Consider the following 27944-nt stretch of genomic DNA (forward strand, 5'->3'; position numbering starts at 1 on the left):
GTGGTTCTGGGTTCTGTGTCTCTGTGGTTCTCTGGTTCTGGGGTTCTGTGGTTTTGTGGTTCTGTGGTTTGGGATTTTGAGTCCTGTGGTTCTGGGTCCTGTTGTTCTGTGAATTTGTGGTTCTGTGGTTCTGGGTCCTGTTGTTTTGTGATTTTGTGGTTCTGTGGTTCTGTGTTCTGTGTTTCTCTGGTTCTGGGTTCTGTGGTTATGTGATTTTGTGGTTCTGAGTTTTGTGATTTTGGGTTCTGTGGTTCTAGGGTTGTGTGGTTCTGTGTTCTGTGGTTCTCTGGTTCTGAGTTCTGTGCCTCTGTGGTTCTCTGGTTCTGGGGTTCTGTGGTTTTGTGGTTCTGTGGTTTTGAGTTCTGTGGTTTGGGGTTTTGAGTTCTGTGGTTTTGGGTTCTGTGTCTCTGTAGTTCTCTGGTTCTGGGGTTCTGTGGTTCGGGGTCCTGTTGTTCTGTGATTTTGTGGTTCTGTGGTTCTGTGTTCTGTGTTTCTCTGGTTCTGGGTTATGTGATTTTTGTGGTTCTGTGGTTCTGTGATTTTGTGGTTCTGTGGTTCTGCCTCTCTGGACCTGCTGGCTGTTAAGGTTCTTCATTGCACCTGGCTCCAAGGCTGGAGGTGAGAGCAGGGCTGGTTGTCCCCCCTCAGCAGTGACAGAAAGCTGCCCTGTCTGCCAGGACGGTTCCTTTCCCATCAGCTCTGCAGGAGGAGCACTCCCAGCAGAATTCAAAGCAGAATTTCTCAGGATTTGTCCCTTGGGGAAGGTTCCTCCTGCTCACAAGCCAGGGTGTGCCCATTGCTCCTTTCCCTGCTGGCCAGAACCATCCATGGCCTTTTCCCGTGGAATGCTGATGGGATTTTACATTTTGTTCCCAATTTGCTGTCACAGTGATGTGGGCAGAGCCCAGAGCTGTCCCTGACCCTGGGTCAGCGTGGCCTGGGCAGTGCCAGCCTTGCCTGTCACCAGCTGCAGCCAGAGCCAAGCAAGGAGGTGCTGCAGTCCCTTCTTCCTTTGGAAGGGATGCTGGCTGGTGACAGATGACAGAATTGCATTTAGCAACACGGCCTGCATCTGCTAAATCAAAGTAATGCTGGGTGATGCTCCCTCCTGCACGTCTGGATGCTAACAGGATGGATTCACTGGAGGAAAGTGGGGATTAGTCATCCAGGGATCCAGAGATATTTCTTGCATCCCTGTCTCTTAATATATTCTACATCCCCCTTTTCTGTCTGCAGAGTGTAATTTATCAGGCCTCAAAAATTCCTCTAGCAGGGTCTTTGAAAACTGTGCAAGCAGGGAGGAGAGCTGAATGGTTTGTTGCTAATGTAGGGGGCCAGTAATTAAGATTTATCTTAATGTGGAGACTAAACAGAGACAGGGTCCTTGATGGAAAGGGCACTGCATTTGCAGAACACTGAGTTCCCATTCTGAAGAGACACTTAGATCTTGGTCATAAATTACACTGTCCACAAAAGCTACAGGGAAGGTTGTGCAGGGCCCACGAAATTCCCATCCCAGCTTTGCTTTCTCTGCCCCTGGCCCCAGGAAGCTGCCACTGTGTCCCTGGCAGGGGTCCAGCCCCAGGAGAAGCTGCTGAGGGGCCCCAGCCCAGCCTGAGCCCTGATGGGCTCTGAATGTCAGAGCCACCTTGCTGGGCAGTGGGGAGGATGAGTCTGAATCCTCCCTGGTGTCCCTGTTCCCCATCCCCTCCCTGCCCCTGCTCAGGGCTCCTGGAGACTGCTGAGACTTCCTGCACCCAGATCAGCTGATCCCAGCACACCTGGTGAGCACCTGAGTCTCCCTTTCTAGGGAACAGATCTAGGGGTGAGCAAAGCCCTTCTCAGAGCCCCCTGCCCCTGCTCAGGGCTCCTGGAGATTGGTGAGACTCTCCTTGTGCTCTGAACAGATCTAGGGGTGAGCAAAGCCCTTCTCAGAGCCCCTTGCCCCTGCTCAGGGCTCCTGGAGATTGGTGAGATTCTCGTGCTCTTGTGCTCTGAACAGATCTAGAGATGAGCAAAGCCCTTCTCAGAGCCCCCTGCCCCTGCTCAGGGCTCCTGGAGAGCCTCAGCCACGCCAGGACCAGGGGCAGCAGCTAGGAAGGAGGTGGCTGTTGTGAGAAGCAGCCCTGCAGAGTTTGCTGTGAGCAGCACAGGGGCTGCAGCTGGGGAGGGAAGGAAATGCTGAGGGCAGTGCTGCTGCTGGGGGCTTCACCCAAAGGAACCTGACCCAGGCAAGGGCAGAGCACGAGAGGAGTTTTGGGTGCTCTGAGCTGTGACAGCAGCTCGAGGAGGAAAGCTGGGAGATCCCCTGGACAGTGGTGGTTTTGCTTCTGTCAATACATTTTAATTTCTTACACACAAAATTCGATAATTTGCTTTCAGATATCTCCTTTGGTACCTCCTTGAGCCCAACCACTAGAGTTTTCTTCTAATCATTAGAGGGAAGTTTGTTCTTGATTATACAATTTGTTAATTAAATGCGTTTAAACAGTAATAATTTCCTTCAGGTGTTGTATCCATTGAAGGGATGCCCTGGTAACAGGAAAGAACCTTCCTGGCTGGGAGCTTGGAGATGTTCTTCAGGCAGGAGAGGCAGCTCAGCCTCTGCAGTGTCACAGATGTTGGGGTCTGGCCATCGTGCTGCCAAGGCAGTTGGAGGCTTCCAAAGCCAGGGCTCCAGTCCCCCTTGTTTCCATGAGGATTATCTGTCTTGCTCTGTTTCAGCTGTGGAAGTGCCAGTCCTGGCTTTTTTAGAGTTTGCAATTCACTTACAGAAACTTCTTTCTGACCTGGATATTGATGCTGACTTACAGTGCATCTCCCTTCTGTGTTTTTTCAATTTACTCTACTTCCCTCATCTTTGGATTTCTTGGGGAACAAGTCCAAACACTGCTATCAGATGCTTTCAATTTTTCTGTCACATGAAATAAATTCCATTTTAAAACTCTGCTTGCTGCCTGCACAGAAAGTAGATTAGTTCTTGGGGGATTTTAAAAATTAAAGGATGTGGAAATGGCCAAGATATTGTGATTTTGGAGAGTGCCTTCATTTTAAATGAATTTGTAGTCTCTCTGCAAGTTTCTTAGGAGTGCTGTCTGTGTACTCCTGAACTAGGCTGCAGTCAGGGCAGATTATTGCATTGAAAAATGAGACCCAGGAGCCCCCACCCTGCTGCTGCTGCTGCTGGAGATCACAGTTGTTGTCCTGGTGGTGCTCAACATGTCCTTGAAGATGGGATTGGTGCTTGCCAGAGGATATTCAGGGGGTGGGAGAATGCAGGGCAGCAAATCTGGGTGCTGTGGCTCACCTTCAGGGTGCTCGTGGACAGACAGACAGACAGACAGATGGAATCTGCTCGAGCTCCTTTTATTTGGGTCTGTTTCAGTTCAGCCTCTGGGGAGTTTGGGCCCTGGATGTTTCCTGTTGGGTTTGTGGTGATTCCCCTGGATTGCCTTTGCCTTGGCTGCAGCAGCAGTGCTGCCAGGGGGCTGTTCCACACCCAGGGATGCAGGATGCACACTGCCCTGCTCTAGTTCCAGACAAAAAACACAATAACAACGAGCCTTTGTTCCTTTTTCTGGTTTGTTTTTGCTATCACAGGGCACTCACAGCCTGAGGAGGGCAAGTGGCAGAGCTGAAAATTGCTTTTAGTATGATGTGTAATAAATGAATTGCTTACACATCAGTACTTCTTAACCTGTGCAATGGCCATGAGTTGTGGCTGCTTTCAGGGGAGGTGAAGGCAGAAGGTTTCCATCTGTGCTCAGAGCTGTGGCTGGCTGGGCACCAGTCCCTCCCCAGTGCTGGGGATCTCTCATGCTGCAATAGGAATCATTTGGGGTTCCCACATTTCTAGAGCAGCCAACATTCCTTTTTAGCATTTCCTTTCAAGTTTGATGGGATTTCTTGAGAGAGCTGCAGGAGAACCTGAGCAATAACAAGTTGCCAGATGAAAAGAAAACCTGACCTAAATTTCAGTCTGACTAAACTTGAACTGAAAGCAGTATCAGCAGTGTCAGTGCCCCATTTTGCTGCTGTTGACATCAGTGGCTGCAGCCCTCATGACTCCAGTGCTGAGCAATTTGCTGAATATTTTATTCACTTTATATTGAAAGCTGAAAAGTTGGAGAAAACTTTGAAGTTTCTCCTGCATGGGAATCTTGGGAATACAGTGATGCTGACACAGTTCAGGAGTTCCAAGTGCTGGCCTGGTCGATGGTGCATTGAAAGGATTTTATGTGCCACAGCCCCAGCTCAGACTTCAAATTTCCTTGTTATTTCCCCTGCAGTGAACAGCACCACTAACTCTTCTGGATTCCTCACATTGCTTCACTGGCCATAGCAGAGGAAATGAAATAATCTTGAAACAGTTCCAGACACAAAGTTCACGGAGAGGCCCCGTCCAAGCAGTGGGCTTGGATTCATTTTTACTTTGGAGGCTCTTTTATCCTTTCCCTAAGGAAGCAGGCTGTCCCCTTTTGTCACTCCTGGACAGTATTTCCCTCTTCCTCCTGCAGCTGATATTACCCATATTATAATATTTCATATTAAAAAGTGATAAATGAAGAGCAGGGTTGAGAAGTGATTGCCAGTCAAGTCTAAGTTAGTGAAAACTCCAAAATCCCATGTTGGAGGGTGAATATTGGGAATAACCCCTCATATCTCGAAAGCAGAAGTTACCTGTGGGGTGTGCCTGACCTGAGTTTAGAGAATGGTGCTGTTGAACAGAGTGCTGAGAGTTTATTTAGCAGATCAGACAGGGCTGGGCTTCCATGGCCTTTCACCAGGCTGCACCTCTCTGGGGATGGGCTGAGATCTGCAGCTGATGTGAGCAGTGCTGTGCTCTCTGGGGATGGGCTGAGATCTGCAGCCAGGCTGATGTGAGCAGTGCTGTGCTCTCTGGGATGGGCTGAGATCTGCAGCTGATGTGAGCAGTGCTGTGCTCTCTGGGGATGAACTGAGACACTTTAAGCACCCAGAGCTGATGTGAGAGTGCTGTGCTCTCTGGGATGGGCTGAGATCTCCAGCTGATGTGAGCAGTGCTGTGCTCTCTGGGATGAACTGAGACACTTTAACCACCCAGAGCTGATGTGAGCAGTGCTGTGCTCTCTGGGATGGACTGGGATCTCCAGGTGATGTGAGCAGTGCTGTGCTCTCTGGGATGGACTGGGATCTCCAGCCAGGCTGATGTGAGCAGTGCTGTGCTCTCTGGCTGAACTGGGATCTCCAGCCAGGCTGATGTGAGCAGTGCTGTGCTCTCTGGGGATGAACTGATTCACTTTAACCACCCAGTGCTGTGCTCTGTTTTGTGCAGGACACGGAGATCCTGAACACGGCCATCCTGACGGGCAGGACGGTGGCAGTGCCCATCAAGGTGGTGTCCATCGAGGAGAACAGTGCTGTGACAGACATCTCTGAGTCTGTGGAGTGCAAATCCTCCGGGGAGGACGTCATCAAAGTAAGTTCCTGCCACCGAGTGGCTCCTGGGCTTTCACATTTCACAGGCAAAGGGAAATGGCCTGGGAATATCCCCAGGCTGGAGTGAGCAGCTCTCCAGGCATTTGTTTGGGAAGAATGTTTTCCTGAAGCACCGTGGCCTTGGAGTAGCACTTGGGGCCCTGCTGTGCTCTTCTCTGATTTCTGCAGAAATCATTTACCTGCACTGGAAGGGTTCCTCCCAAGCCAGGGCTGTTTGCACCATCAGAACATTTCTGAGTGGCTTCCAGGAGCCTCCCCTGCCCGGGGCACTCTGAGGCTGAGGTGGAACAAATAACTGGAGGTCAACACAGCATTTATTGGGATCAGCCAGGGACATTTCCAGGTGTAATTTCTGTCTCTTCAGAGCTGGTTGGAAATTGCTCAGCTGGTGAGAGGAGGTGTCTCCTGTGTGTTTGGAATATGTGCAGGATCTCTGGAGGGATGTGGCTGTGCACGAGTGCTCATTTCTGTGAAACATGCAGCTGGCTGGAAAACACAGCCCAGTTAAGTGCCTGCAACAAAAAGGTGTGCTCATCTCATCATAAAGGAAAAAAGGCTTTTTAAATATTTTCTCCATCTAGAATGTTCTTGTTTCCGCAAAATTTCTTTCTTTATGTGGGGAAGTGTTTGGGGTTCAAGGCAAATTGACATCTTCAATTGGTTCAGATTTTAAAAAGCATTCAGAAAGCTTCAAATGAGCACAGGGGCCTTTCATCCTTAATTCATTTTGAAATTCTCCATCAAGCTTGTATGTTCAATTCTTCAGAAATATCTTCCTCTGTGAAATCCTGGTGTAGAGACCTTGTTGGGAGTAACCTTTCTGCTGAAAAATAAACTCCAGACATCATAAATTTTGTCTTTTGGGCAGAGCCCATGGTGCAAGGGCTGTGTGCATGAGTTTACAGCTCCTGTAAAGCCCACAGATTATCTCAAACCACAAACTTAGGGAAAAAAAAACAGTTTTTGATGAGAGCTATTGAGAGCTATTTAATACTTACTCACATTATCATCTCGAGGTTCAGGCAGGTATTTTTGTGTGCTTTTAAATGTCTGGAATTTCTGGTAATTTGGGTTCAGCCAAACCTGAGAGTGAGACCAGAAGCTGAAGATGCTCAGTGCCTGTCTGCACTTGGCCTGTAATATTTGGTTAGCAAAGAAATGTCCTTTGTATGGTTCAGGTAAAGAGCTTAAAGGTAATGCTCCTGCCCAGCAATTGGCCATCAGCTCAGAGCTTATTTATGTAAATTTTTGCTTCAGTTGGGCTGAGTTACATTGTTCTGTGGAAATCTGAGTTTAGGATCTATCTGCAAATAGCAGGTCAGAGTTTCCCAGTGATCCCCGTGGTCCCAGGGCAGCTCAGGGCACAGTCTGAATGTGCTGACTGCTACTCCTTTTACTTCTTTCATTGTCTCACAGTTCCCAGTCTTTATTTCCAAATTTACAGCTGATTTCATGAACTTTAAATGCCTTTGAGCGCTCTAGACCTTCACACAGGGGTCCAACCTTTTAAAAGTGGACACAAAAATTTATCGTGGCACTAAAAAGGAAGCAAAAGCCAAATTTGATTTTGCCAAGCTGGAATTTACCAATAGGATCCATCTGTGTGCATCCATTAATGGCAGTTGCAGTTGCAGGCAGGGGCTCCTGCCATCTGCTGCAGCTCAGGTGGGTTTTGCTGCTTTTGCTGCTGTTTTGTGCTCTTTGCTCAGGTGGGTTTTGCTGCTTTTGCTGCTGTTTTGTGCTCTTTGCTCAGGTGGGTTTTGCTGCTTTTGCTGCTGTTTTGTGCTCTTTGCTCAGGTGGGTTTTGCTGCTTTTGCTGCTGTTTTGTGCTCTTTGCTCAGGTGGGTTTTGCTGCTTTTGCTGCTGTTTTGTGCTCTTTGCTCAGGTGGGTTTTGCTGCTTTTGCTGCTGTTTTGTGCTCTTTGCTCAGGAGCAAACCCTGCTGCACTGGGTCACCTGCAGGGTCAGGTGTGGTTTCCTGCTGTGAAGAACACAACAACACAACAACAACACAACAATCCCCTTCCCTGAAGGTTTGAGTTTGTGTTCAGGAGCTGATCCCACTGACCACAGCCAGAATAACCTGAGATTCCTGGGAGCAGCAGCTGCCTCTCTGTGAGTCCAGAGCCAGCAGCCTGGCTCTCTGCTGGCTCCTCCTTCCCTTGTGATGCTGTGAACACAGAGCCATTTGTGTCACACTGAACAGCCTTTAAACAGGGCAGAAATCACAGCCTGGGGATGCCATTGTTTTGCTGCTCTGAAGCCCTGTGACTCTGAGGGTTTTTCTTCTGGCAAATGTGCTGTGTTATATTCTGAACAGGAGAACAAATGGAAGCTCCACCTCCTTGCCCTCCTCCTCCATCCTTCCCATAGTCCTGATTTCTGGGATCAATCTGTTCAGCAGAGCTTTACCACACCCTTCTGTCAGATGCCAGCAGGTACCCAGGGCAGGGTGGCTGGAGCTGGCACAGGAGATGTTCTGTCAGGAACAGCCAGCCTCTGTGGAAATGGAAACTCAAAATGGGCATGAGGTACATTCAGCAGTGAAAGCTGTAAATGCCATCTCATCATAGGCAGAAATTTCAAGGGCAGCTGAAGAGACTTCTAAACTATATCCTTGCAGACTTCCTTCCCTCCCCTGTGCCATCACCCTGCTCTGGGGATGGAGAGCCAGAACAGCCCAAGGGAAAAATCACAGCAGCAGCACCTCGGGTTCCACAGAAAGTGCTTCAGAATCACCTCCAAAGCTTCAGCACCACGACTGGGAAAGGAAACGGGAGAAGCAGCACCAGCCTGAGCCAGCTGCAGGTGTGGTGGGAGGATGGTCAGTTTGCTCCACACCTGAGCAGTCAGGAGAGAGGATGGTTTGATTCTACTTTGCTTTTCTGCCCCTGCTTGTAGTTTACTCACTGTGCATCTGTGTGTTGTAGGTACACACTCAGTTAAAACACTGGGATGGAAATGCACAACCACTGCCCAAACTGTGAGGTGGAATTAAAAGCAAGATATCTGGGGCTGTGCTGCAAACAGGGGCTGCCACATCCCCAGGGAGCAGGAGCCCAGCTCTCTGTTTGTCCCCATTTCCAGAAATTGCTTGGCTGGAGAGCGAGGCAGACTTTGGGATCTGTGATAATGGAGCTGCAGAGAGCTCCTGTGGCTCAGCACAGCTACAGCTCAGCTTCAGAGCTGGTCACTGGGGAGCAAATAGATGCCCTCCAGTCTCAGCTGGCATTCTGTGCCCCTTTTACTCTCTCAGTTCTGTCGTGGTGAATGATACTCAGTTAGTTAAATGCAGTGCTGCTGCTCTGCAAGGCTGCCTCTGAAATCTCTCTAATGAGATTAGATAATGTACAGCCTCTGCCCTTAGAAAAGCTCCCTTGCTTTGGGGCCTTTCTGCTTAGTTTTGCTCATCTGGCTGCTGATCCTGAAAATGCTCAGCAGAGAGAGCCCAGACTGCATCCAGAGCATGGCCCTGGTGCTGCCCAGCTCTGCTCTGCAGGGCTGGGGCTCCTTCCCTGTGCTGGCAGTGGCACTGCTGGGAGCCTGGCATGAGGGCTGGACCCTCTCTGTGCTGTGCAGCTCTCAGCAGCACCCAGCCCCAGCAGCTCCCAGCCCTGGGTACCTCTGAGAGCTGCAGGATTTCATTGCTGGGAGCCTGGCATAGGGCTGGATCCCCTCTGTGCCCTGGAGCTCTCAGCAGCACCCAGCCCCAGCAGCACCCAGCCCTGAGATATGCCAGTGGCACTGCTGGGAGCCTGGCCTGAGGGCTGGACCCTCTCTGTGCTGTGCAGCTCTCAGCAGCTCCCAGCCCTGGGTGCCTCTGAGAGCTGGCAGTGGCACTGCTGGGAGCCTGGCTTAGGGCTGGACCCTCTCTGTGCCCTGGAGCTCTCAGCAGCACCCAGCCCCAGCAGCTCCCAGCCCTGAGATATGCCAGTGGCACTGCTGGGAGCCTGGCATGAGGGCTGGATCCTCTCTGTGCCCTGGAGCTCTCAGCAGCACCCAGCCCCAGCAGCTCCCAGCCCTGAGATATGCCAGTGGCACTGCTGGGAGCCTGGCTTAGGGCTGGACCCTCTCTGTGCTGTGCAGCTCTCAGCAGCACCCAGCCCCAGCAGCACCCAGCCCCTGAGGATATGCCAGTGGCACTGCTGGGAGCCTGGCCTAGGGCTGGATCCCCTCTGTGCCCTGGAGCTCTCAGCAGCACCCAGCCCCAGCAGCTCCCAGCCCTGGGTACCTCTGAGAGCTGCAGCTTGCTGGTTCTGAGGGGTGCAGCTGGAATCAGCTCGTGCAGGCAGTGCTGCCCTGCTCCCTGTGCCAGAGTGGGAATCTCTCCTCAGCTGTCTCACCAAACAGGCTCCTTCTTTTGGGGCTCACAGGTGGAAAGGGCTCTTGGGGTTATTCCTGCACTCTGATGTGAGCAAACCAAACCTTTGCAGGTTGAGGTGGGAGTTTGCCAGCCTGCAGGGCTGTGTTTGCCTCTGTGCAGCTCTGGCTGCCCTTCCCGAGCCCCTGAGCCTCAGCTGCATCCCTGGGAGCCAGGGCTGGCCCTGGAAGTGCAGCCCCTGGAGCAATGAGCAGCTCCTGGAGTGGAGGTTTCCATTCTCAAAGCTGTAAATAATAGCATGGCAGAGCTCAGGTCTGAAGCTTTAACTTTTGTCAGACTTAAACAGTGAAATTTGACAAAATGAGTTCTGTGGGCCTTGAGACAGCTCCAGTTTTCCACTAGGTCACTGATTATTCAGGATTGTGCAGCCAGGCAGTGAAATCCTTCTTAGGAAGCCAAATGTTCCTGTAGCAGAGGATTTCCTTTGTGTGTGTAATTGGAATCAGGGCTGCAGAGCCACACGGAGTCTCCCTTTCAAAACCTGGAGAATTTAATAGAGGATAATTCCCTTTGCACAGAGCACCTTGTTAAAAAGAAATCTTGGGAGAAATTCTACAGCAAGGACATGAATATCCAAAAAAGTGTGTGGAATTACCACAGTCTGGTATGTCCTGTAAAGGACCTGTTGGTCTGGGGTGAATGAGTGAGTGATCCTGGTGCTCCTCAGTGGAATGAGGGGCTGCTCCCAGAGCCTCCCTGAGCTCCAGGTGCCTTCCTGGTGTGCCACCCTGATGGCACTGAGCTGAACACGAGGGGTCTCTTGTATGAAAAGTGCTGAACACCACTGTTCTTGGCTGATTATCCTGTAATTTATTTATTTTTTTTCACTGAAATTGAGATTCCTTCAAGAGGCACTGGGAAAAGCTCTCTGCTCACAGAAGTGCCGTCATAAATATTTAAACATTTATGTAACCTTTGAATATGTTAGCAGCATTTACATGAGTGTAACAGGAATGGGGAAATGGGTTTACAGACAGAAATGCAGGATTCTGAACCTGATGAGTACAAGCAGGACATCCACTGTCACCTCATCTCCCCATTGCTGCTCATCCTGAAACCACACAGAGCTCCACCTCTAAAATGGCCTGATGCCTCCCAGTTCTTCACTCTCCATACACCTGACAGGATTGCTGCATTAAAAACTTCTCTTTTTGTCCTTCAGAGGCTGGGCTGGTGTCTCCAGAGGTGAGAATAAACCAGCTTGGACTAGAGCAGACTCACAGAGGCACCCACCCATTTATTCTCAGGTTTTACAGTTGCCATTCTCTCCACTCCTGTGTGCCACAGGCACAAACCAGTGCTTTGAGTTCACCCTCCTCTGGAAGGCAGCCTTAGCTTGTGTTGGACATGAAGTTTGTCCTTGTGGGACTGCCTGGCTCCACCAGTACCTGAAGGGAGATTTCTCCGTGGAATTTAACCTGGCAAGCCCAGAGTTCTCCAGGGGTGCCCACAGCCCCTCTCTGGCTGTGTCCCCTCCTTTGTGGGGACCTCCAGCAGTGCTCCCTCCCTGCAGTCCTGCAGGGCAGAGTGGGATCAGAGCCTGGAATGGGGCAGGGAAGGGAGAGCCAGGGGTTCTGCACTGGGCTGGGAGCAGCTCCAGCAATGTCCTTCACATCCCCTGCAGCCCATCTGTGGTGGCCAGGCAGAGGGATGTGCCCTCCCCAGATCAGAGTGCCACAGGTGCCATCCAGGAGGGACTCTCCTGATTGCCAGGCAGCAGTTTCCTCTGTCAGCTCAATAAAATGGGATTTGTTGCAGAGAGAACCTGTCCAAGTCGTCTGGAAAGGCAATGGCCTTTGTTACAGGGGGGCACAAAAGCACAATGCCAGGAAAAAGACAGAGAGGAAGCCTCTAGGGAATTGTGCTTAGCCCTGTCTCTGCTGCCTGCTTCTTTAGTTTAGTTTTAATCTGGAGAAAGAAGTCAGGAAAATAGAAAAAAGGGGAAAGTAGCTGAATGCAGCTTAATAATGAAAGAAACTGCTGAAATAGCATCAGAGAGCTCTTTAAAATGCAAAACTTCTTGCTGATCTGCTAAGCAGGAAAGAAAAAACCCAATCACTTAAAGGTGGTGGCTGAGCAGGCTTTCCCTTCATCACTGCTGCCTTCTTCTGATGCCAGAGATAAAAAGCACTTTCAGAGGGAGGATGTTTTCATAGTAAAAGCACAAATGCTACAGGAGATGAGAGACACATCAGTGCTCCCAGAGCCTCCAGCTTCTGCTGGAAACTTTCTTGGCCTGGAGTGGGAGGTTCTGAGAGGTTCTGAGAGGTTCTCCCTGCACTGCTCCCTGACCTTCCAGAATGTTGGCCAAAGCCTGGAGGGAAACAGGAAAGCACTTCTATCTATCAAAAACTCTTCAACAAATACACCTTTTTAATTAAAAAAAAAAAAAAACAAAACAAATTGAGGTCTAATGTAGCCCTTTTCTCTTTATAAATCTGCTTTCTATCCTTCCTCCATGGTTCCATGTGCCATTGCCTTTGTGCTTCCATCCTGTTTTACCCACAGGAGAACAGATCTTTCCTCTCCCTCTCTCCCTCTCTCCCTCTCAGCAGCACAGGAGCAGAGGAGAGGCAGTGCAGGGATGCAGGGACATGAGCAGTGCTTGTTCTTGGCCAGGAGAACCATGTTTTTCACCGTGCAGCTCCTAAGGACCTGCCAGAGTTGCTGATGCATGTCCAGTGAGAAATCTCCACCTGGAGCAGGTGGAAAGGCTTTGTGGGGGCTGCTCAGCCCCCTCCTCGGGATGCTGGGTGGGCTTGCTCAGCCCCCTCCTCGGGATGCTGGGTGGGCTTGCTCAGCCCCCTCCTCGGGATGCTGGGTGGGCTTGCTCAGCCATTTGTTTGTGGCCCAGGCACAAAGGCTTGTAGCAGCTCTCCAAGTGCAGATGGAGATTGGATCTCAGCCCAGAGCCACTGTGGAATTGCAGTTTTGCTCCTATTGTTATTCTTTCCTTTTCCCAGCGGTTAGATTTGTGCAGTTCAGACAGCACTGAGCTTTAGACAATATAAAATCCTACACCTGGGCCAGGCCTGAGCAGTGTGCTGTCAGAAATCTCTTAGCAGCACGTGCAGTGCTCTGCACAGAGCATCAGTGAGCGACTCGCACAGCTAAAACAGAAAGCTCCCTTTGTCTCTGGGCTGAACTCCTTAGGAATGAGTGGGGTGGAGCCAGCATCAGGACAGCAGTGCCTCTGGCTCCAGGCACAGCTCAGTTAGATTTTGCTGGCAAGCCTCCCAGACACTCCTGCCCAAAGGAAGGTAAGGCTGAGGAGCCAAGAGCTTTATCTGAAGCTGCTTTGTTCCAGACCTAGGAAGGACACCAGCAGCTCAGACACTGGGCTGGGTGTCCCTGGGACAGCCCAGGGGCTGCTCACTGCTCTGGGCACCAGCATCTCCCTGGGCAGGAGCTCAGGGCTGGGACTCCTGACACGCAGCTGGAGCTGCTGGATGAGAAACATCTTCAGGGTTCCTGTCCCGGGGTGAAGCTGGTGCAGACCCCACAGACAGAGCCAGACCCCACAGACAGGGCCAGACCCCACAGACAGAGCCAGCAGCCCATGCAGGGCTGTGTTCTGAATAACTGCCTGCTGTTTTAGGGGATATCCCACATGTTACTGGGCTCCTCCTGACCTCTGCTGCACGGTGCTTTTAGGTGAGATCCAGCAGACATTCTGAAACAGCCTGCTGGGAACTAAACCTGCTCCTGTATTGCCATTCAGGCTAATGGATGGGAAAATGGGCCATGGCATTCTTAGAGATAAAATGAAGGGGTTTGTGCCCCCTTCAGGCTTTTAAAGTGGCCTCAGGTGGTCTGAGGGAGAAGCCAGGAGAGAGGGATGGGTCAGGTATTGCAGCAGTGGTAGTGCTTCAGTCAACAGAGCTGCTGGAGCAGAGCCCTCTGAGGCAGCCAGGCAGAGAAATGTTTGTGTTGTGTTCTCTGAAGTTTCTTTTTGCAATCTCATCATCCAATATTTTACCAGGATATGAGCAGTGCCTAAACCCAGGAGAGGATACAAATGTGGTGTACCAGACTGGGAGCAGTTCAGAGGACATCCATCTGCTGGGTTACTCTGGGGACACCAGCACTGCCAGCTGGAAATCCTCATTTGAATAAAGAGGTGCTGGGAGTGGGTGGAAGGGAGCAGATGATAATATAAATACATGTTCAGGTGGGAGATGCATTTCCACCATTTCCCGTGCTCCTTAGGGGTGATGAAATGGAATTCTGACAGGATGGGAGCAGGAGCAGGAGCTGGGACCTGCTGGCTTTGCTCTTAATTTCTGCAGGCATACCAGCTCACTTAGTAATGTAACAGCTCCCATTGCTCACCACTTAATGTTTGATTAATGTGCCACTGGATTTCCCCAGACATTTATGACACCTTTAGGAATAGAAATGACAATGACTTTATCACATGGAGTCACTTCATACTATCTGCATCTCTCTTAATGATTTATATATCCAGGAGTGATTTTATCACTAGTACTCAGTGACATAATAAATGAGAAAACTCAATGGTCTGTAAATTACAACACTGATTAAAGAAGTGATTACTGATATAACTCTTACATGGCTATGATAATGCTTGCTTAAATTCCAGGACAGCATTTACATATTAATGATAAATCTACTGTAGTGTTTAGACTACTGTAGTGTTTAGAAATACTTTACAGCTTTAATCAAAATGTAAACATTTACAAACAGATAATGTTTATTGCAGAGGAAATGACTTCTGTTACTCTTCAGTGGGTGAAATCTACTGCAGAGCCAGTGTGGAAAGCAGCATCACCCCGATGGAGGTCGTGTTCAGGGCAGAGCTTTGACTGGCTGCTTGCCCCTGTGGAGCCCAGTTTGGCTTTGCTGGGTTCCTCTTGACCAAGCTGGGAAGAGCTTTGCTCATTAAGGGTTCCCCAGCCCTGCCATCACTTTGGAGCTCACTGCACTGCAGAAAATCAACTGCAGGCTTCACAAACAGGATCCAGCCCTTGGGCATCTCCAGCACTTTGTGAGCCAGGGAGGGATTCTGTGCTCAGCTGCTCCCACTGCCCCAGGCCATCATGAGCATGCATGAAGAGAGGGGAGCCTCTGCAGTTTGCTTTGGGGTTGAGCTGCCAGGGTGACACTTGGAGCTCATTTTGTCACAGTGGTCACCTTTTCTCCTCCCCTCTCTTCCCCCTCTCAGGTTTCTGACAGGTGTGACTACGTTTTTGTCAACGGCAAGGAGATGAAAGGCAAGGTGAACGCCCTGGTGAACTTCACCTACCAGTACCTGAGTGCCCCCCTGCAGATGACGGTGTGGGTGCCACGCCTGCCCCTCCAGATCGACATTTCTGACACTGAGCTCAGCCAGATCAAAGGCTGGCGAGTCCCCGTGGTCTCCAACAAAAGGTGGGTTGGGGTCCCTGCGTTTTGGGCTGGTTTGTGACAGGAATGCTCCCGAAATGCTGCCCCTTCCCCCGAGGAGCAGCAGTGCTGGTACAGCTTTGCACTGGGCACCTGCAGATACAGTAATGCTGTAAAAGCTGTGGGGCTTCTGCTTCTGTGCACGTGTCTGTCTTGGGCAGCAAAACACAGCGTGGGGCTCTGCTCAGGTGCCCTGGCAGAGGTGTGGTGGGAGGTGGCAGCACAGGTGAAGAGGTGGCACAGTCCAGTTGTGTGGTCCTTCCTCACGTGAGGTGGACATCCACAGTCCAGAGATGCAGAGGGGAGGGCTCTGTCTGGGGGGGCACTCTCCATTAGCACTCCAGTGTTAATTTCACTGCTGTTTTGAGACCGTTTCTCCGTGCTGTGCTCTCTCCTGGCACCAGGCCCACGAGGGACAGCGACGACGAGGACGAGGACGAGCGCAGGGGCAGGGGCTGCACCCTGCAGTACCAGCACGCCATGGTCAGGGTGCTGACCCAGTTTGTGGCCGAGGACTCGGGGCCCTGGGGCCAGCTGAGCTACCTGCTGGGCTCAGACTGGCACTTTGACATCACTGACCTGGTCAGGGACTTCATGAAGCTGGAGGACCCGCACGTTGCCAGGCTGCAGGAGGGCAGGGTCCTGGTCGGCCGGGAAGTGGGGATGACCACCATGCAGGTACAGCCCTGGGCAGGGACTGGGCTGGGCTGGGCTGCCTCACCTGCCATCACTGAGCAGACATCCCTGGGGTTACACCTGGCAGTCCTGACTGCAGGGTGGGTGGAGCTGCTCTGTGTGGGGAAGGCAGCAGTGCATGAGCTGGCTCCCTGCAGTTCCCTGAAGAGTTTCAGCTAAGGCAAAGATATTTTACTGACCTGATGTTCCATCAGAAACAGAAAAAGCTGAAGGAACAAGAATTTCCAAGCCAAGAAATGAAGGACAAACCCTAGGCTGGTAACCTCCCTTTGAAGCAGTTGGGAGGTTTAATGGGCTCATCCACATGGCAAGACAGAGTAACAGGAGAGGAGATTTTAAATCCACTCTTGTGGGGAAATAATGCAAATAACACAGCTGGGACAGGACAGCTCCCAGTCTTGGATGGTTCTCAGCCACAACCTCTCCACTCAGGTTTTCTGACCCTGCTAATGAAATCAGACTCCCTTTCCTGTGCTCTTCATTTCTGTGCATAAAGCTTTGGAGACAAGAAGGGACGATGACCTTAAGAAAGCTTTTATCCATTGATCAGCCTTTTCCTAAACTGATTCTTCTGTGTTTCTCCAAAGGTTTTGTCTCCTCTGTCTGACTCCATCCTGGCAGAGAAGACGGTGACTGTGCTGGATGACAAAGTGACCATCACAGACCTTGGGGTGCAGCTGGTCTCTGGGCTTTCTCTCTTCCTGCAGCCCAGTGCAGCCACCAGCAGGGCCATTGTGGCCACAGCCGTTGCCCAGGAGCTGCTTCACACTCCAAAGCAGGTAAGGTGCACTCTGCCCTCACTGGCTTTGCCTTCTGCCTTTATCAGTGTAAAGTACAGATGAGGACTCACAGCCAGTTCAGAATTTGCACCTCAGGTGTATTCCGTGTCCATGTAAACTGCTTTGCCCTGCAGATACTCTGGAATTGCCTTGTCATTTCTTCCCTTCCAGTAGGGACTTCAGACTGCAGTAAAAGCTCTAACAGCACTGAAGCTTATTTTTAAATTATTTTATATTAATAAAACTGCTCACAGTTTTAATCCTTTCTTTTGCTAGTGCACCTGTTGTTTTCACTGCACAGGCAGTCTTTGGACAGTGATCCTGGTTTGCTGTGTGAGCACACCTTTGTTTTCTGTTCTGGAAGCACAGAGCTCTGTGTGCCACAATTTAATATCTTCAAGAGCTGTAAAATAGAGGCAGAAGATGGCCACATCCATTTCTTTTCCCTCCTGGAGCCATGACACACTGCCAGGCTCATCTCTCCTTGTATTTTCATGTGGATTTTGGGGGATTCAGCATCCAGGTCGTGTGCTGATCTTATTTAAGCCAGCAAATTCCCATCTCTCTCTAAAGGGGGCCTTTCAAACAGCTTGTCTCAGGTCACAGCCTCTGTGGAAAAGAAGATTGGATAACACCACCAGGTCAAGTCAAACACTCAGTCTGGCCCAGAATAAACCCAGGGGTCACTGGAACATCCTTCCTTGGTCAGTTGATTGCAGGGTTGGGACTGGGGACCATGCCATTAAATCTGTCCACAGCTACTCCTCTTGCAGAAACCACTTTTCCTCTCACATAGATAGGGAGAGATCTCAAATCAAGTTTTATGGCCCATTTTCATGATTATTGCTACCTAATTTTCTGGAACATAAAAATAATCTAGTTTGTTTTATAACTTAGTGACAGGGAAATGTCCAAACTAGAAGGACACAGTGCCCATCTGTTCCATTTGTTGCATGCTGTAAACATAAGAGTCTTAGGTAATTAACCCATTCATACCCTTCAGGACTGAGAAACCACATCTGGCACACTGTCTTGAGACAAAGACTGTGCAAACTGAACCTGGGGCACTCCTAACCCAGCCCTGTCCTGTGGCACAGCACAGCAAGAGTTGTGCTCTGATTGCAGATCAGAGAGCCTGAGGGTCTGGAAAGGCTGCCCAGTGCCACTGTAACCCCTCAGATGTATGGATCATCTGTCCTGAATTGCAGAGAGATTTATCAGCAGCAGGTGATGGCAGATGATGCCAGGGGTGCCCCCTGTGCCACCTCCCGTGTCTGTGGCGTGGCAAATGATGTGACATCTCACTGCATCTCACTGCACCTGGCAAGTTAGGAAGTAATACAGGAGAGTCAGCGTGGTTTGGGCTGAAATTATTTCTCCCAGGGTCTGAGTTGTGAAATTGTTTTGGTGAAGAGTTTGGTGTAAGCTGCTGTTGCTCTGCTGGGCAGTTTCAGGTTGCTGAGAGTGGCACATTTCTGGTGCAGAAGTCAGGCCCTGGTTCTGAGCAGGGCATCTGCATCTCCCAAAACAAGGCAGGAATAGATTTCACACTGGGAAGTAAGTGGAAGGAGATGGTGTAGGAGTGACCTATGGAGTCACAGACATCTTTTCCTTTCATTGCAGCTTGAATGAAGGATATAACATTTCAGTCACTTTCCCCTAGAAAAATTAATGCAAATGTGGGAATGCTTGTGGCTAAATTTTGCAAGAAGTGACTCATGGTTTGGAGTGCATCAGCTGAGATCCTGACTGAGCTGGAATTCTGAAGGCAAATGCTGAGTGTTTTCTGAAAATCAAGCCTTTTGAAAGAGGGTTTTTTCCAAGGAGACAGCCCAGGACCAAGCCTGTACTTGAACATTGTGAGGACTTCATCATTTTAAGTGTGTCTTTTCCTCTCAAGAAAGTTTATAAAAAACCCACATAACTCATGCAAACCTGACTGATGCAGCTGAAAAACAAAATGCAGCACTTTTGCTGTGGCTTTCCCTCAGTGCCCACAGTGGCTGGGTTACCTCAGTTCCCATGGCCACACCTTGCCTGCATACACAGCACAAAGCAGCCAGAGCACACCTCCTGAAAAGCTGGCAGTTCCTCCATAAATACACAGCACTCTAAAGAAGACAAGCCAATATTTTCTCACCTTGGATGCTTTAAGTTAGATACCTTTATCTGTAGCTGAGCAACTAATCACCTGCTGTGACAAGGTGACCTTGAGGATGCTGAGCCCACGTGTTATTTTTTGATCAATAGGGAGCTCATTGGCACTGAAAAGTGGATCAGTGATTTAGGTGCCTAAAAATAGACACGGGCTGACCAACTTTTAAACAGCAAAGATGAAGTGTCTTCTGAAAATTTGGAAACTCTAGCTGTGAGTGATCTATTTCTGGGGGCCATCTGCTCAGGTGGGAAGGCTGTTCCATTTGGCTGGCTGATGGTTGGTAAATCAACACTGCCATCCTAAAGGCTTCTCCAAAGTGTAAACAAAAGAAAACCTGCAGTGTTTAAATGTTTCCTGATCTAAGTGAGCTTCAAGGAGTCCCAGAGCTCAGCTGGCTCTGCAGGGGAACTCACAGTCATGTCCAGCTCTGTAGGGTGTTGCGTGGGGCTGATGAGCTGAAATGGGTCCGTGAAGAAAGAAGGAAAAAGCCTTTAATAAACAGCTCTGTGCTCTGATGCACCTCTCAGTGCTGCTGGGGAGCTGCAGACACGTTCTCAGGGACAGAGAGCAATGTTGGTGCTTTCTCAAAGCCAGGTCCTGGTGTTGGCCAGGTGTAGTGCCTGATCCAGGCCTGGCTCTGCTCTCAGTCTCTGGGAGGGGAGGGTGCCCAGCACCCCTGGGCAGCAGAACAGGCTGGGGTCATTGCCTGGCCCTGCCTTCTGGATGGTCTGCTTCAGCTCCTGGCCCTCCTGAGAATTCACTGACCCTCCCAGTTCAGAGCAGATATTGGCAGTATTTTTGTGGTGGGGGCTCACTGCCCCATGCTGGCAATGAGCATTGCATTTCTCTGTCTGCCCCACATTGCATTTCTGTATCTGCCCCACACTGCATTTCTGTATCTGCCCCACATTGCATTTCTGTATCTGCCCCACATTGCATTTCTGTATCTGCCCCACATTGCATTTCTGTATCAGCCCCACATTGCATTTCTGTGTCTGCCCCACATTGCATTTCTGTATCTGCCCCACATTGCATTTCTGTATCAGCCCCACACTGCATTTCTGTGTCTGCCCCACATTGCATTTCTGTATCTGCCCCACATTGCATTTCTGTATCAGGCCCACATTGCATTTCTGTGTCTGCCCCACATTGCATTTCTGTATCTGCCCCACATTGCATTTCTGTACCTGCCCCACACTTGCATTTCTGTATCTGCCCCACATTGCATTTCTGTATCAGCCCCACATTGCATTTCTGTACCTGCCCCACATTGCATTTCTGTATCAGCCCCACATTGCATTTCTGTGTTTCTGTCTCCTTTAAGCTGACAGAGCAATGCAGTGGCTCACAGGAATGACAGAGGAATTCAGCAGCATGGGAAAGGGAGAAGGGATGCGTGGTTGGGTAGGAATCTGAATTCTTCCCTTGCACATAGAAGCAAATTCCCACTGGAAAGGAATGTCACATGGGCAGGTTGGACAAAAAGGAGAGAGAGGAATCCTCAGTGGGGAATGCATGGTTTGAATTGAAATCTGAGTCTTGGCTGCTTTCATTTCCACATCGTAACGATCAAGCCCAATCTTTACTACACAACCACAGCCTTAAAAATAAATGCACATGTAATACTTTGATATTCCATGGGATAAAATTGCTAAGGAAATGCATTCCAGCATTCAAGTCCCCAGACAGAACAACCAGAGCTGGTCTAGCAGGAGCTGCTGAGAGCAGCATTCCTTGGCCTTTATTTGAGGGAGGGATGTATTTGTTTTCTGCAGAGCCAACCATTTCTTTCCTCTGATGTCCTGCCTCCCTCCAGGACCCTTGCAGCTGACCCCAGCAACTGAGGGCTTGCTCACAGATACTTCTATTTGTGCTGTAGTGAATGGAGATGTTAAAAGGCCTCTTTATTCTGAACATGGAATAAAATCAAATATCCTGCTCTGTGTTTCTAAGCAGCAGAATTCTCTAACATGCAAGCAGTTCATCCAAGAAGATTTATCAAATGCTGTCTTTGGACTGGAAAGCCACAATGTCATTCCAGGCCAGGGAAGGTGGTGGAACTGCCAGGGATCAAGAGCTGAAAATGCACCTGTGATGGGGGAAGAGAGCAGCAAAGGCACAAGGGAAAGGTTGGGCAGAAGATGTCTTGATGAAGATTTTTATGTGCTTTAGGAAAGCCTGGTGGTAAACAGTGGTTGTGGGAAGCAGTTTCTACATCTCTGGGCTGGGTTTGGCTGTCATTAGCATGACCTAATGAGCATTCTGTGACTCCACAGTCAGCACTGAGATCCTCCTGCTCTCTGGGGAGCACTGGCACTGATGTGTCCCTGTGGTCACTCTGTGTGTGTGTGAGAGAGAGGAAAAGTGAGGCAAATAAAGGCTGGAAAGCAAGATAATCCCTCAACCCTTTGTTTGTGCTTGGTAATTAAAGAGCAGAAGCATTTGTCACCTCAGTGTTGAGGGCATGAGACGAGGGGCAGCAGCTTGGCAGGTGAGAAGGCTCCAATCCATCTTCATCTTCTGAGAGTAACTGGAGGACCTTGTCAGAGACTGGGAGGGGATTTATTGCTGTGGTACACAGGATTTGCAGAAACAGCTCCTTGAAGGACATGGCACTAAATCATTTCCTTTTTCTCTCTTCTTTTCTTTTTAGCTTTTCAGAATTTATAATCATTTGGGAAATTCACTTCCTTGCCCTGCCTTTGGCTTCCCTTTAGTGATGTGAATGAGAGGAAATGATCTCTTGCCAAGTAGAATATTTGGTCAGATACAACGTATTTTGGCAGGATTTTAAACTCTCTCCCTCTTTCTCTCATTTGTTTTCTTTCCCTTTTAATTAATGTTGTCCAGAGTGTGGGCATGACAATGTTGTTTTGTGAAAAAAGAAGAAATTTCTCTTGGAAATAAAAAATGTCAGTGCTGGTAGAAAATAATGGCTAAGCCAGTGCACACCTCTGCTACCTACAGTAAATCACCAGGGTGCCTGCAGATTTCAGCTGACTGCCATCCCATTTGTCTCTGCTCCATGAAACCAGGAATGCAGAATTGTAGAGCAGCGGCAGGAAGAATAAAAGTTGCTTTGAAGTTGGTGGCAGCTTTGTCCAAAAGCCCCAAGGGCTCAGTGAGGTGAGTCCCGTGGTAGGAGTGTGGAGCTGTGCACGTTCCCAGCCAGGCAGGGGCACAGTGCCATCATTTCCAGCCCTACCTGAAGAAATCCTGCAGGTATTTTCTCAGCCTGCTCTCCACAGGAGGGCACGCTGGCAGTGGGGATGGGCTGGAAGTGATGCTGCTGTTTTCCCTGGCACAGGCTGATGCCAAGGCAGCCTTCCCCAGTGGCACGTGAGGCTGACCTTTGTTTTGGGGACAAGGAAGGCAGCAGGATGCTGAGTTGCCTGAGGAGGTGAATCCTTTTCTCTCTGCCCTTTGCTTTCCTCTGACTGGGGTTGCTCTGCTATAGATTGCTGTGATAGAAGTTCGAGCTGTGCCCTGCAGCTTTGTGTTTGCTCAGTCATTTCAGGGTTGTTTCTCTAATGAGAGATCAGATGTTTTAATTTCCTGATGCAGCTCACCCTTCCCAGCTTTTGAGTTACCCTGGCTCTGTTTCAGCTCTTTGAGGTAAACCTGATTCACCAACAACTTTGCCTTCTTTCCTGTTGTGCCACAACTTGTTTTTCTTCTTTCAGTCCCTCAAGTACTTGCTGATAGTGCTTTGGAAATCAAATATTCAGTATGGCCCAACCTTCTGCCCAGCTAAACGCCCCTTGCTGTTTTCATTGAAAAGCTTTAAATTCAACTGGAAGGGTAGCAATTCTCTTTGTCTATAACCATAGCATAGCAAATTGCAGCCAATTGAAAACCATATTAAGTTGTAAATTTGTATTATGACTGGGCATTAACAGGGTGGCAGTGTTTTCCCCCAGTGCTGGTTTTTCAGCCCAGTTGTTCTGATGTACCCAAGTGTGAAGTTACTAGAGCCATTTGTGGCTGAAGTGTGGGAAGGAGAGAACTTCACTGTTGTGGGAAGTTGCACTCTGGCAATCTGCCTGGTCATCTGCTGGCTACGCAGGCAAGACACAGAGCAAATGAAAAATTAAAGAAATGCCCTGCAAAGAAAGCTATTGAGGTGTGGAGAAGTAAATATCTGTGTCATCTGGATGGGATTTCACATGGCAGAGAGCTGACCTCTGGCTTTGTGTTTGCTTCTAATGATGGCTTCTAACAGTGCTACCTGCAGAGCACCAAGACAGCCCAATTAAATCCAGGCCATTTGTATTTTTATTGTAGACACCATGCCAGAATCCCCATCCTCCTTGTCTTGACACAGAAATCTGGTGGACTTTTTAATTATCTCAAGGATAAAGCGTGTTTTGCTTAAAACAAACCTTCCTCCAGCAAAATGGCAATTGTTCTGTGAGGTTTTTTTTTCAGATGAATCTTCTGCTCCAGCCATTTCCAAGATACTGTGGTAGCTCCTCACTCCTGCTAAGATACTTATGCCTTAATTTGACAGCTCCTCATGGCACCTGTGCATGTGTTACATGAGGGAAATAAGTGTTCTGTCAAGTGCCTCTAGTAATTTTTGTGATTTGCCTCTCTTGGCTTTGGTACGACAGGAATGACTTTCCTTACAGAGCTTGTAAAATTGCCCCTTTCTAACGGGCACCTCGGCAATAAAGACATCTCCTATCAATTATTTTCTACGTCCTTGTGCAGAACATTTGCAGGGAGAGCAACAGTGGAACCCTCAGTGATGAGTGTGGCCAGAGTTCTGCCCCATCAGTCGAGGCTTGGTTTGCTTCCAGTGTGGTGCAGAGATGCTGTGTCCCATTTCCTCCACTGGGAGATGGATGGGCTGGGCTGATTGCCTGGAGGCCTCTGCTGGTGCTCACAGGGGTCCCAGGACCAGGGAAGAGATGAGAATCTTGGCTCCATGTTTCAGAAGCCTGATTTATTATTTTATGATATATATTATATTAAAATAAATTGATATACTAAAACTATACTAAAAGAATAGAAGAAAGGATTTCATCAGAAGGCAAGAAAGGAAGGAATGGAATGATAATAAAATCTTGTGAGTGACCAGAGTCCCAGCACAGCTGGACCTGTGACTGGTCACCAAGTAGAAACAACTCGCATGGACCAACCAAAGATGCACCTGTTGCATTCCACAGCAGCAGATAATTATTGTTTACATTTCGTTTCTGAAGCCTCTCAGCTTCTCAGGAGGAAAAAATCCTGGCGAAAGGAGTTTATCACAAAATATGTTCTGTGTTTGACCGTGTCCCTGTCCTTGCAGGAGGCTGTGTGTGACCCTGTCCCTGTCCTTGCAGGAGGCTGTGTGTGACCCTGTCCTTGCAGGACACTGTGTGTGACCCTGTCCCTGTCCTTGCAGGAGGCTGTGTGTGACCCTGTCCCTGTCCTTGCAGGAGGCTGTGTTTGACCCTGACCCTGTCCTTGCAGGAGGCTGTGTGTGACCCTGTCCCTGTCCTTGCAGGAGGCTGTGTGTGACCCTGACCCTGTCCTTGCAGGAGGCTGTGTGTGACCCTGTCCCTGTCCTTGCAGGAGGCTGTGTGTGACCCTGTCCCTGTCCTTGCAGGAGGCTGTGTTTGACCCTGTCCCTGTCCTTGCAGGAGGCTGTGGTTAGCACCTGGATCCAGTTCAGTGACAGCTCAGTCACCCCTCTGGACATCTACGACCCCAAGGACTTCTGGCTGTCGGCGGTGTCGCTGGACGAAGCCGTGGTCTCCGTGCACCAGAGCCCTGCCCTGCGGTGGCCCGTGGTGGCGGCGGAGGGCGAGGGCCAGGGAGCGCTGGTCAAGGTGGACATGATGATCTCTGAGGCCTGCCAGAAGTCCAAGAGGAAGAGCGTGCTGGCCGTGGGCAGCGGCAGCATCAGGGTGAAGTTCGGGCAGAACGACGCGGACGCGGAGGCGGAGGCGGGCGGCGACTACGGCGCGGACGAGATCGAGAACCGCGCCAGCGACCGGCGCCACAAGGGCGCGGAGCCCGAGCGCCACGGGCACGACGGGCGCTACCACGGCGGCTCCTCGGCCGACAGGGACCCCGAGGGGCCCCTCAGGAAGGCCAGCACCACGGCCAAGTCCGTGCTCAGAAATAAAGTCATCAAAAACAACCGCCTGGACGGCGGCAAGCTCTCGGACGACAGCCAGCTGCAGAACATCCCCATCGACTTCACCAACTTCCCCGCCCAGGTGGACCTGCCCAAAGGTGGAGCTGGCGTGGAGGACAACGACCTGGTGCAGACACCCCGGGGGCTCAGCGACCTGGAGATCGGCATGTACGCCCTGCTGGGCGTCTTCTGCCTGGCCATCCTGGTGTTCCTCATCAACTGCGCCACGTTTGCACTCAAGTACCGCCACAAGCAGGTGCTGGTGGAAGGACAGAGCACCATGACGCACTCCCACGACTGGGTGTGGCTGGGCAACGAGGCCGAGCTGCTGGAGAACGCGGCGGACGCGTCGCCCCAGCAGGACGAGCACACCACCATCATCGACCGCGGCTCGGCCGGCGAGGAGAGCAACCAGCTGCTGAACGGCAGCGCCCAGAAGAACGCTCCGAGCCAGGTGCACAGGGCTGCAGACCCGGGGGGGAGGCTGGGCAAGGAGCACAAGGTGGAGCCTTTGCACTCGCCCACGTCCAAGAGGAAGCGGGTGAAGTTCACCACCTTCACCACCATCCCGCCCGACGACGGCTGCCCCACCGTCAACTCCATCCTCGGCAGCAATGACGATGACATTAAGTGGGTGTGCCAGGACATGGAGCTGGGCGACTCCAAAGAGATCAGAAACTACGTGGGGAAGTTCAAAGACAAAGCGTAGCTCCCTGCTGGGGTGTTTTTTTTTGGGTTCGACCACACCTTGATGCCTTCAGTTCTACAGTATATATTGGGATGAGGGGGAGGGGAAGGGGCCGCCGGGAGAAACGATGAGGCAGTTTTTATAATCAGGGAAAGAAATTTGCCAAACTCTCCGTGGTTTGTTTCTGTTTTTCGCTTCGTTTTGTTGGGGTTTTGTTGTTTGTTTTGGTTTTTTTTCCAGTGGTTATTCTGCTACTCCTGGATTTAGGAAGCAGAATACAAAAGGAAAGGAGCAAGGAAATGGTACGACCAGTTTGATGAACCGGGCAAGATGAGGTTGTGAAAATTCATTTTGTGGGTCATGCAAATAATAACGATAGTAATACTTCACAGTACCAAAAATATCTGTAAAAGTGAGAGAAACATAAGAGCATGACAAGAATAAGCAAGAAATGAGAGAATATAAGAGCATGACAAGAATAAGCAAGAAATGAGAGAATATAAGAGCATGACAAGAATAAGCAAGAGGCAAACAATAACTTGTTCTGGTTCCAATAAAACATCACAGTTACGGACGTGTGACCCACAAGGAGAATTTTTATATTGGTACTCAAGGCATTTCTTCTTTTCATTCCTTCGTTTGAAATGGAGATGTGTCTTTGGCATTGCATGTGAAGGAGGAAGAAATTACCTGGTATTTTCATTTTGACTTTTCCATTTGTCTTGTAAATTGAAACAGAATCATTTTCCCTCTTGTATTTTTCTTTTAAATATCTCGACAACAGGAAAATTTAAAATTCACTAAGTTCACAGTGGGACGAGAGCATTCTGTTTCTAAGGTAGCTGTAAACAGTCTCCTGTCGTTGAAAGAATTCAGGGGATAAGTACTGACTAGTAATTTCCACATGGTGTCTCTTCTGAAAGCCTGAGCCTCCATCCCACCCTGGCTGGGAAGATGTTCTCTTTGGAAGAATTTCCATTTTCCTTTCAGGCTGGGGTTGTTTGTTTAGTTGCTCGTTTTAAATTTCCACAACCAAAGTTGCTGTGTTTCACCAAGGGAAGAAGGTGCTGTTTTCTGTTTGCTTTTTGGAGTACCAAGCAATGGCAGTGCCCCTCTGCTGCACTGTAAACCTTCCTGGAACTGAGACCCAAATATGCACAGCCTGGAGTTGGGCTGGTTTGGGGTTTTTTTTTTTGCCAGGTTCATGAATTCATAATTTTGTGCTGCATTTTTCTGTTTATTCTGGTGTCACCAGCTCTCATCCAGCTCTGAAAGCAAGAAGAGGAATGGACAGAAAGACCCTGATTGCCCCAAAGGTTTATTCCCTTTACTGGGAGATGTGGCCTCTGGGCACACTGCTGGGAGAGAGGGAGGGAAATATTGCTGAAACAAGAAATATCTGGAGCTGTTTTATTGATTTTTTTTCTTTTTTTTTTTTTTTTGTTTTTGCCATTGGACCAGCGAAGACTGAAAAGTTTAGACTAGACTGTAAATCTGAATTTTGAACAGACAGATACCAAGGCAGTAATGAACCGGAAGCAAATACAAAATAGAGATTTAATTCGTGGTGTGGACTGGCAGAACTGTGCTGGCTCAGTGCCAGCTCCCAGATCAGAATCTGTTCAAAGAGGGATCCAGTGTCCTCCCAAAGCTCTCCTGACTGGAGGAGGTGGCAGAGCCAGCCTTGGGAAGCAGTGTTATTCCTGACTCAGCCAGAGGCACTTGCATCATCCTGCCTTTGCCATGAATTTCCTTGGTTTGGGTTTTTTAATTACTAAACTCCGTAGTTTGGTTGGTTTTTTTTTTTCACTTGGACAAAGTCAATCCTGCCACCCAATAACATAGATGGACGTTTTAACAAGCCCTGCCTAGTATGCATTGTAGACTGAAAGAATGTAATATTTATTTATACATGTTGTATGAACTGTAATTAAAATGCTTTACACGGCTTGACAAATCAACCTCTCTTTCCTCAGGGGGGTGCTCCTCTCTCACTGCTGTGGAGTGCTGCATCCTCTGCCCTGGCTTTCAGCCCCTTTCTGGAGGGAGAGCAGAGATGTGGGGAGGCTTTTCCCTGCTCTGAGCCTTCCCTGGGGGAGCCCTTCCCCTCGTGGGCAGCCTGGGGATGATGATGATGGATGGCAGGAGCAGCTCAGCCAGGCACAGGTCAGGGCAGTGCCACAATCCATCTCCTTCATCCCCTGCCTCCTCCAGCAGCTCCAGCACTCT

General features: G+C 49.8%; 1 protein-coding gene across 1 annotated transcript in view; it reads left to right on the forward strand.

The window, feature by feature from the left end:
• The window catches only part of TMEM132C (transmembrane protein 132C), a 121166-nt gene extending 93511 nt beyond the window's left edge, over positions 1–27655 (forward strand). The window contains exons 4-8 of the mRNA XM_030233503.2: positions 5315–5458; positions 15044–15249; positions 15669–15942; positions 16548–16739; positions 24528–27655. Of these exons, the coding sequence (XP_030089363.2) occupies positions 5315–5458; positions 15044–15249; positions 15669–15942; positions 16548–16739; positions 24528–25736 (2025 nt within the window). The 3' untranslated portion in view covers positions 25737–27655. The remainder of the gene's footprint in view (positions 1–5314; positions 5459–15043; positions 15250–15668; positions 15943–16547; positions 16740–24527) is intronic.
• Positions 27656–27944: the final 289 nt, after the last annotated feature.

Source organism: Serinus canaria, chromosome 15 (genome assembly GCF_022539315.1).
Source record: "Serinus canaria isolate serCan28SL12 chromosome 15, serCan2020, whole genome shotgun sequence".
Classification (NCBI taxonomy): Eukaryota; Metazoa; Chordata; class Aves; order Passeriformes; family Fringillidae; genus Serinus; species Serinus canaria.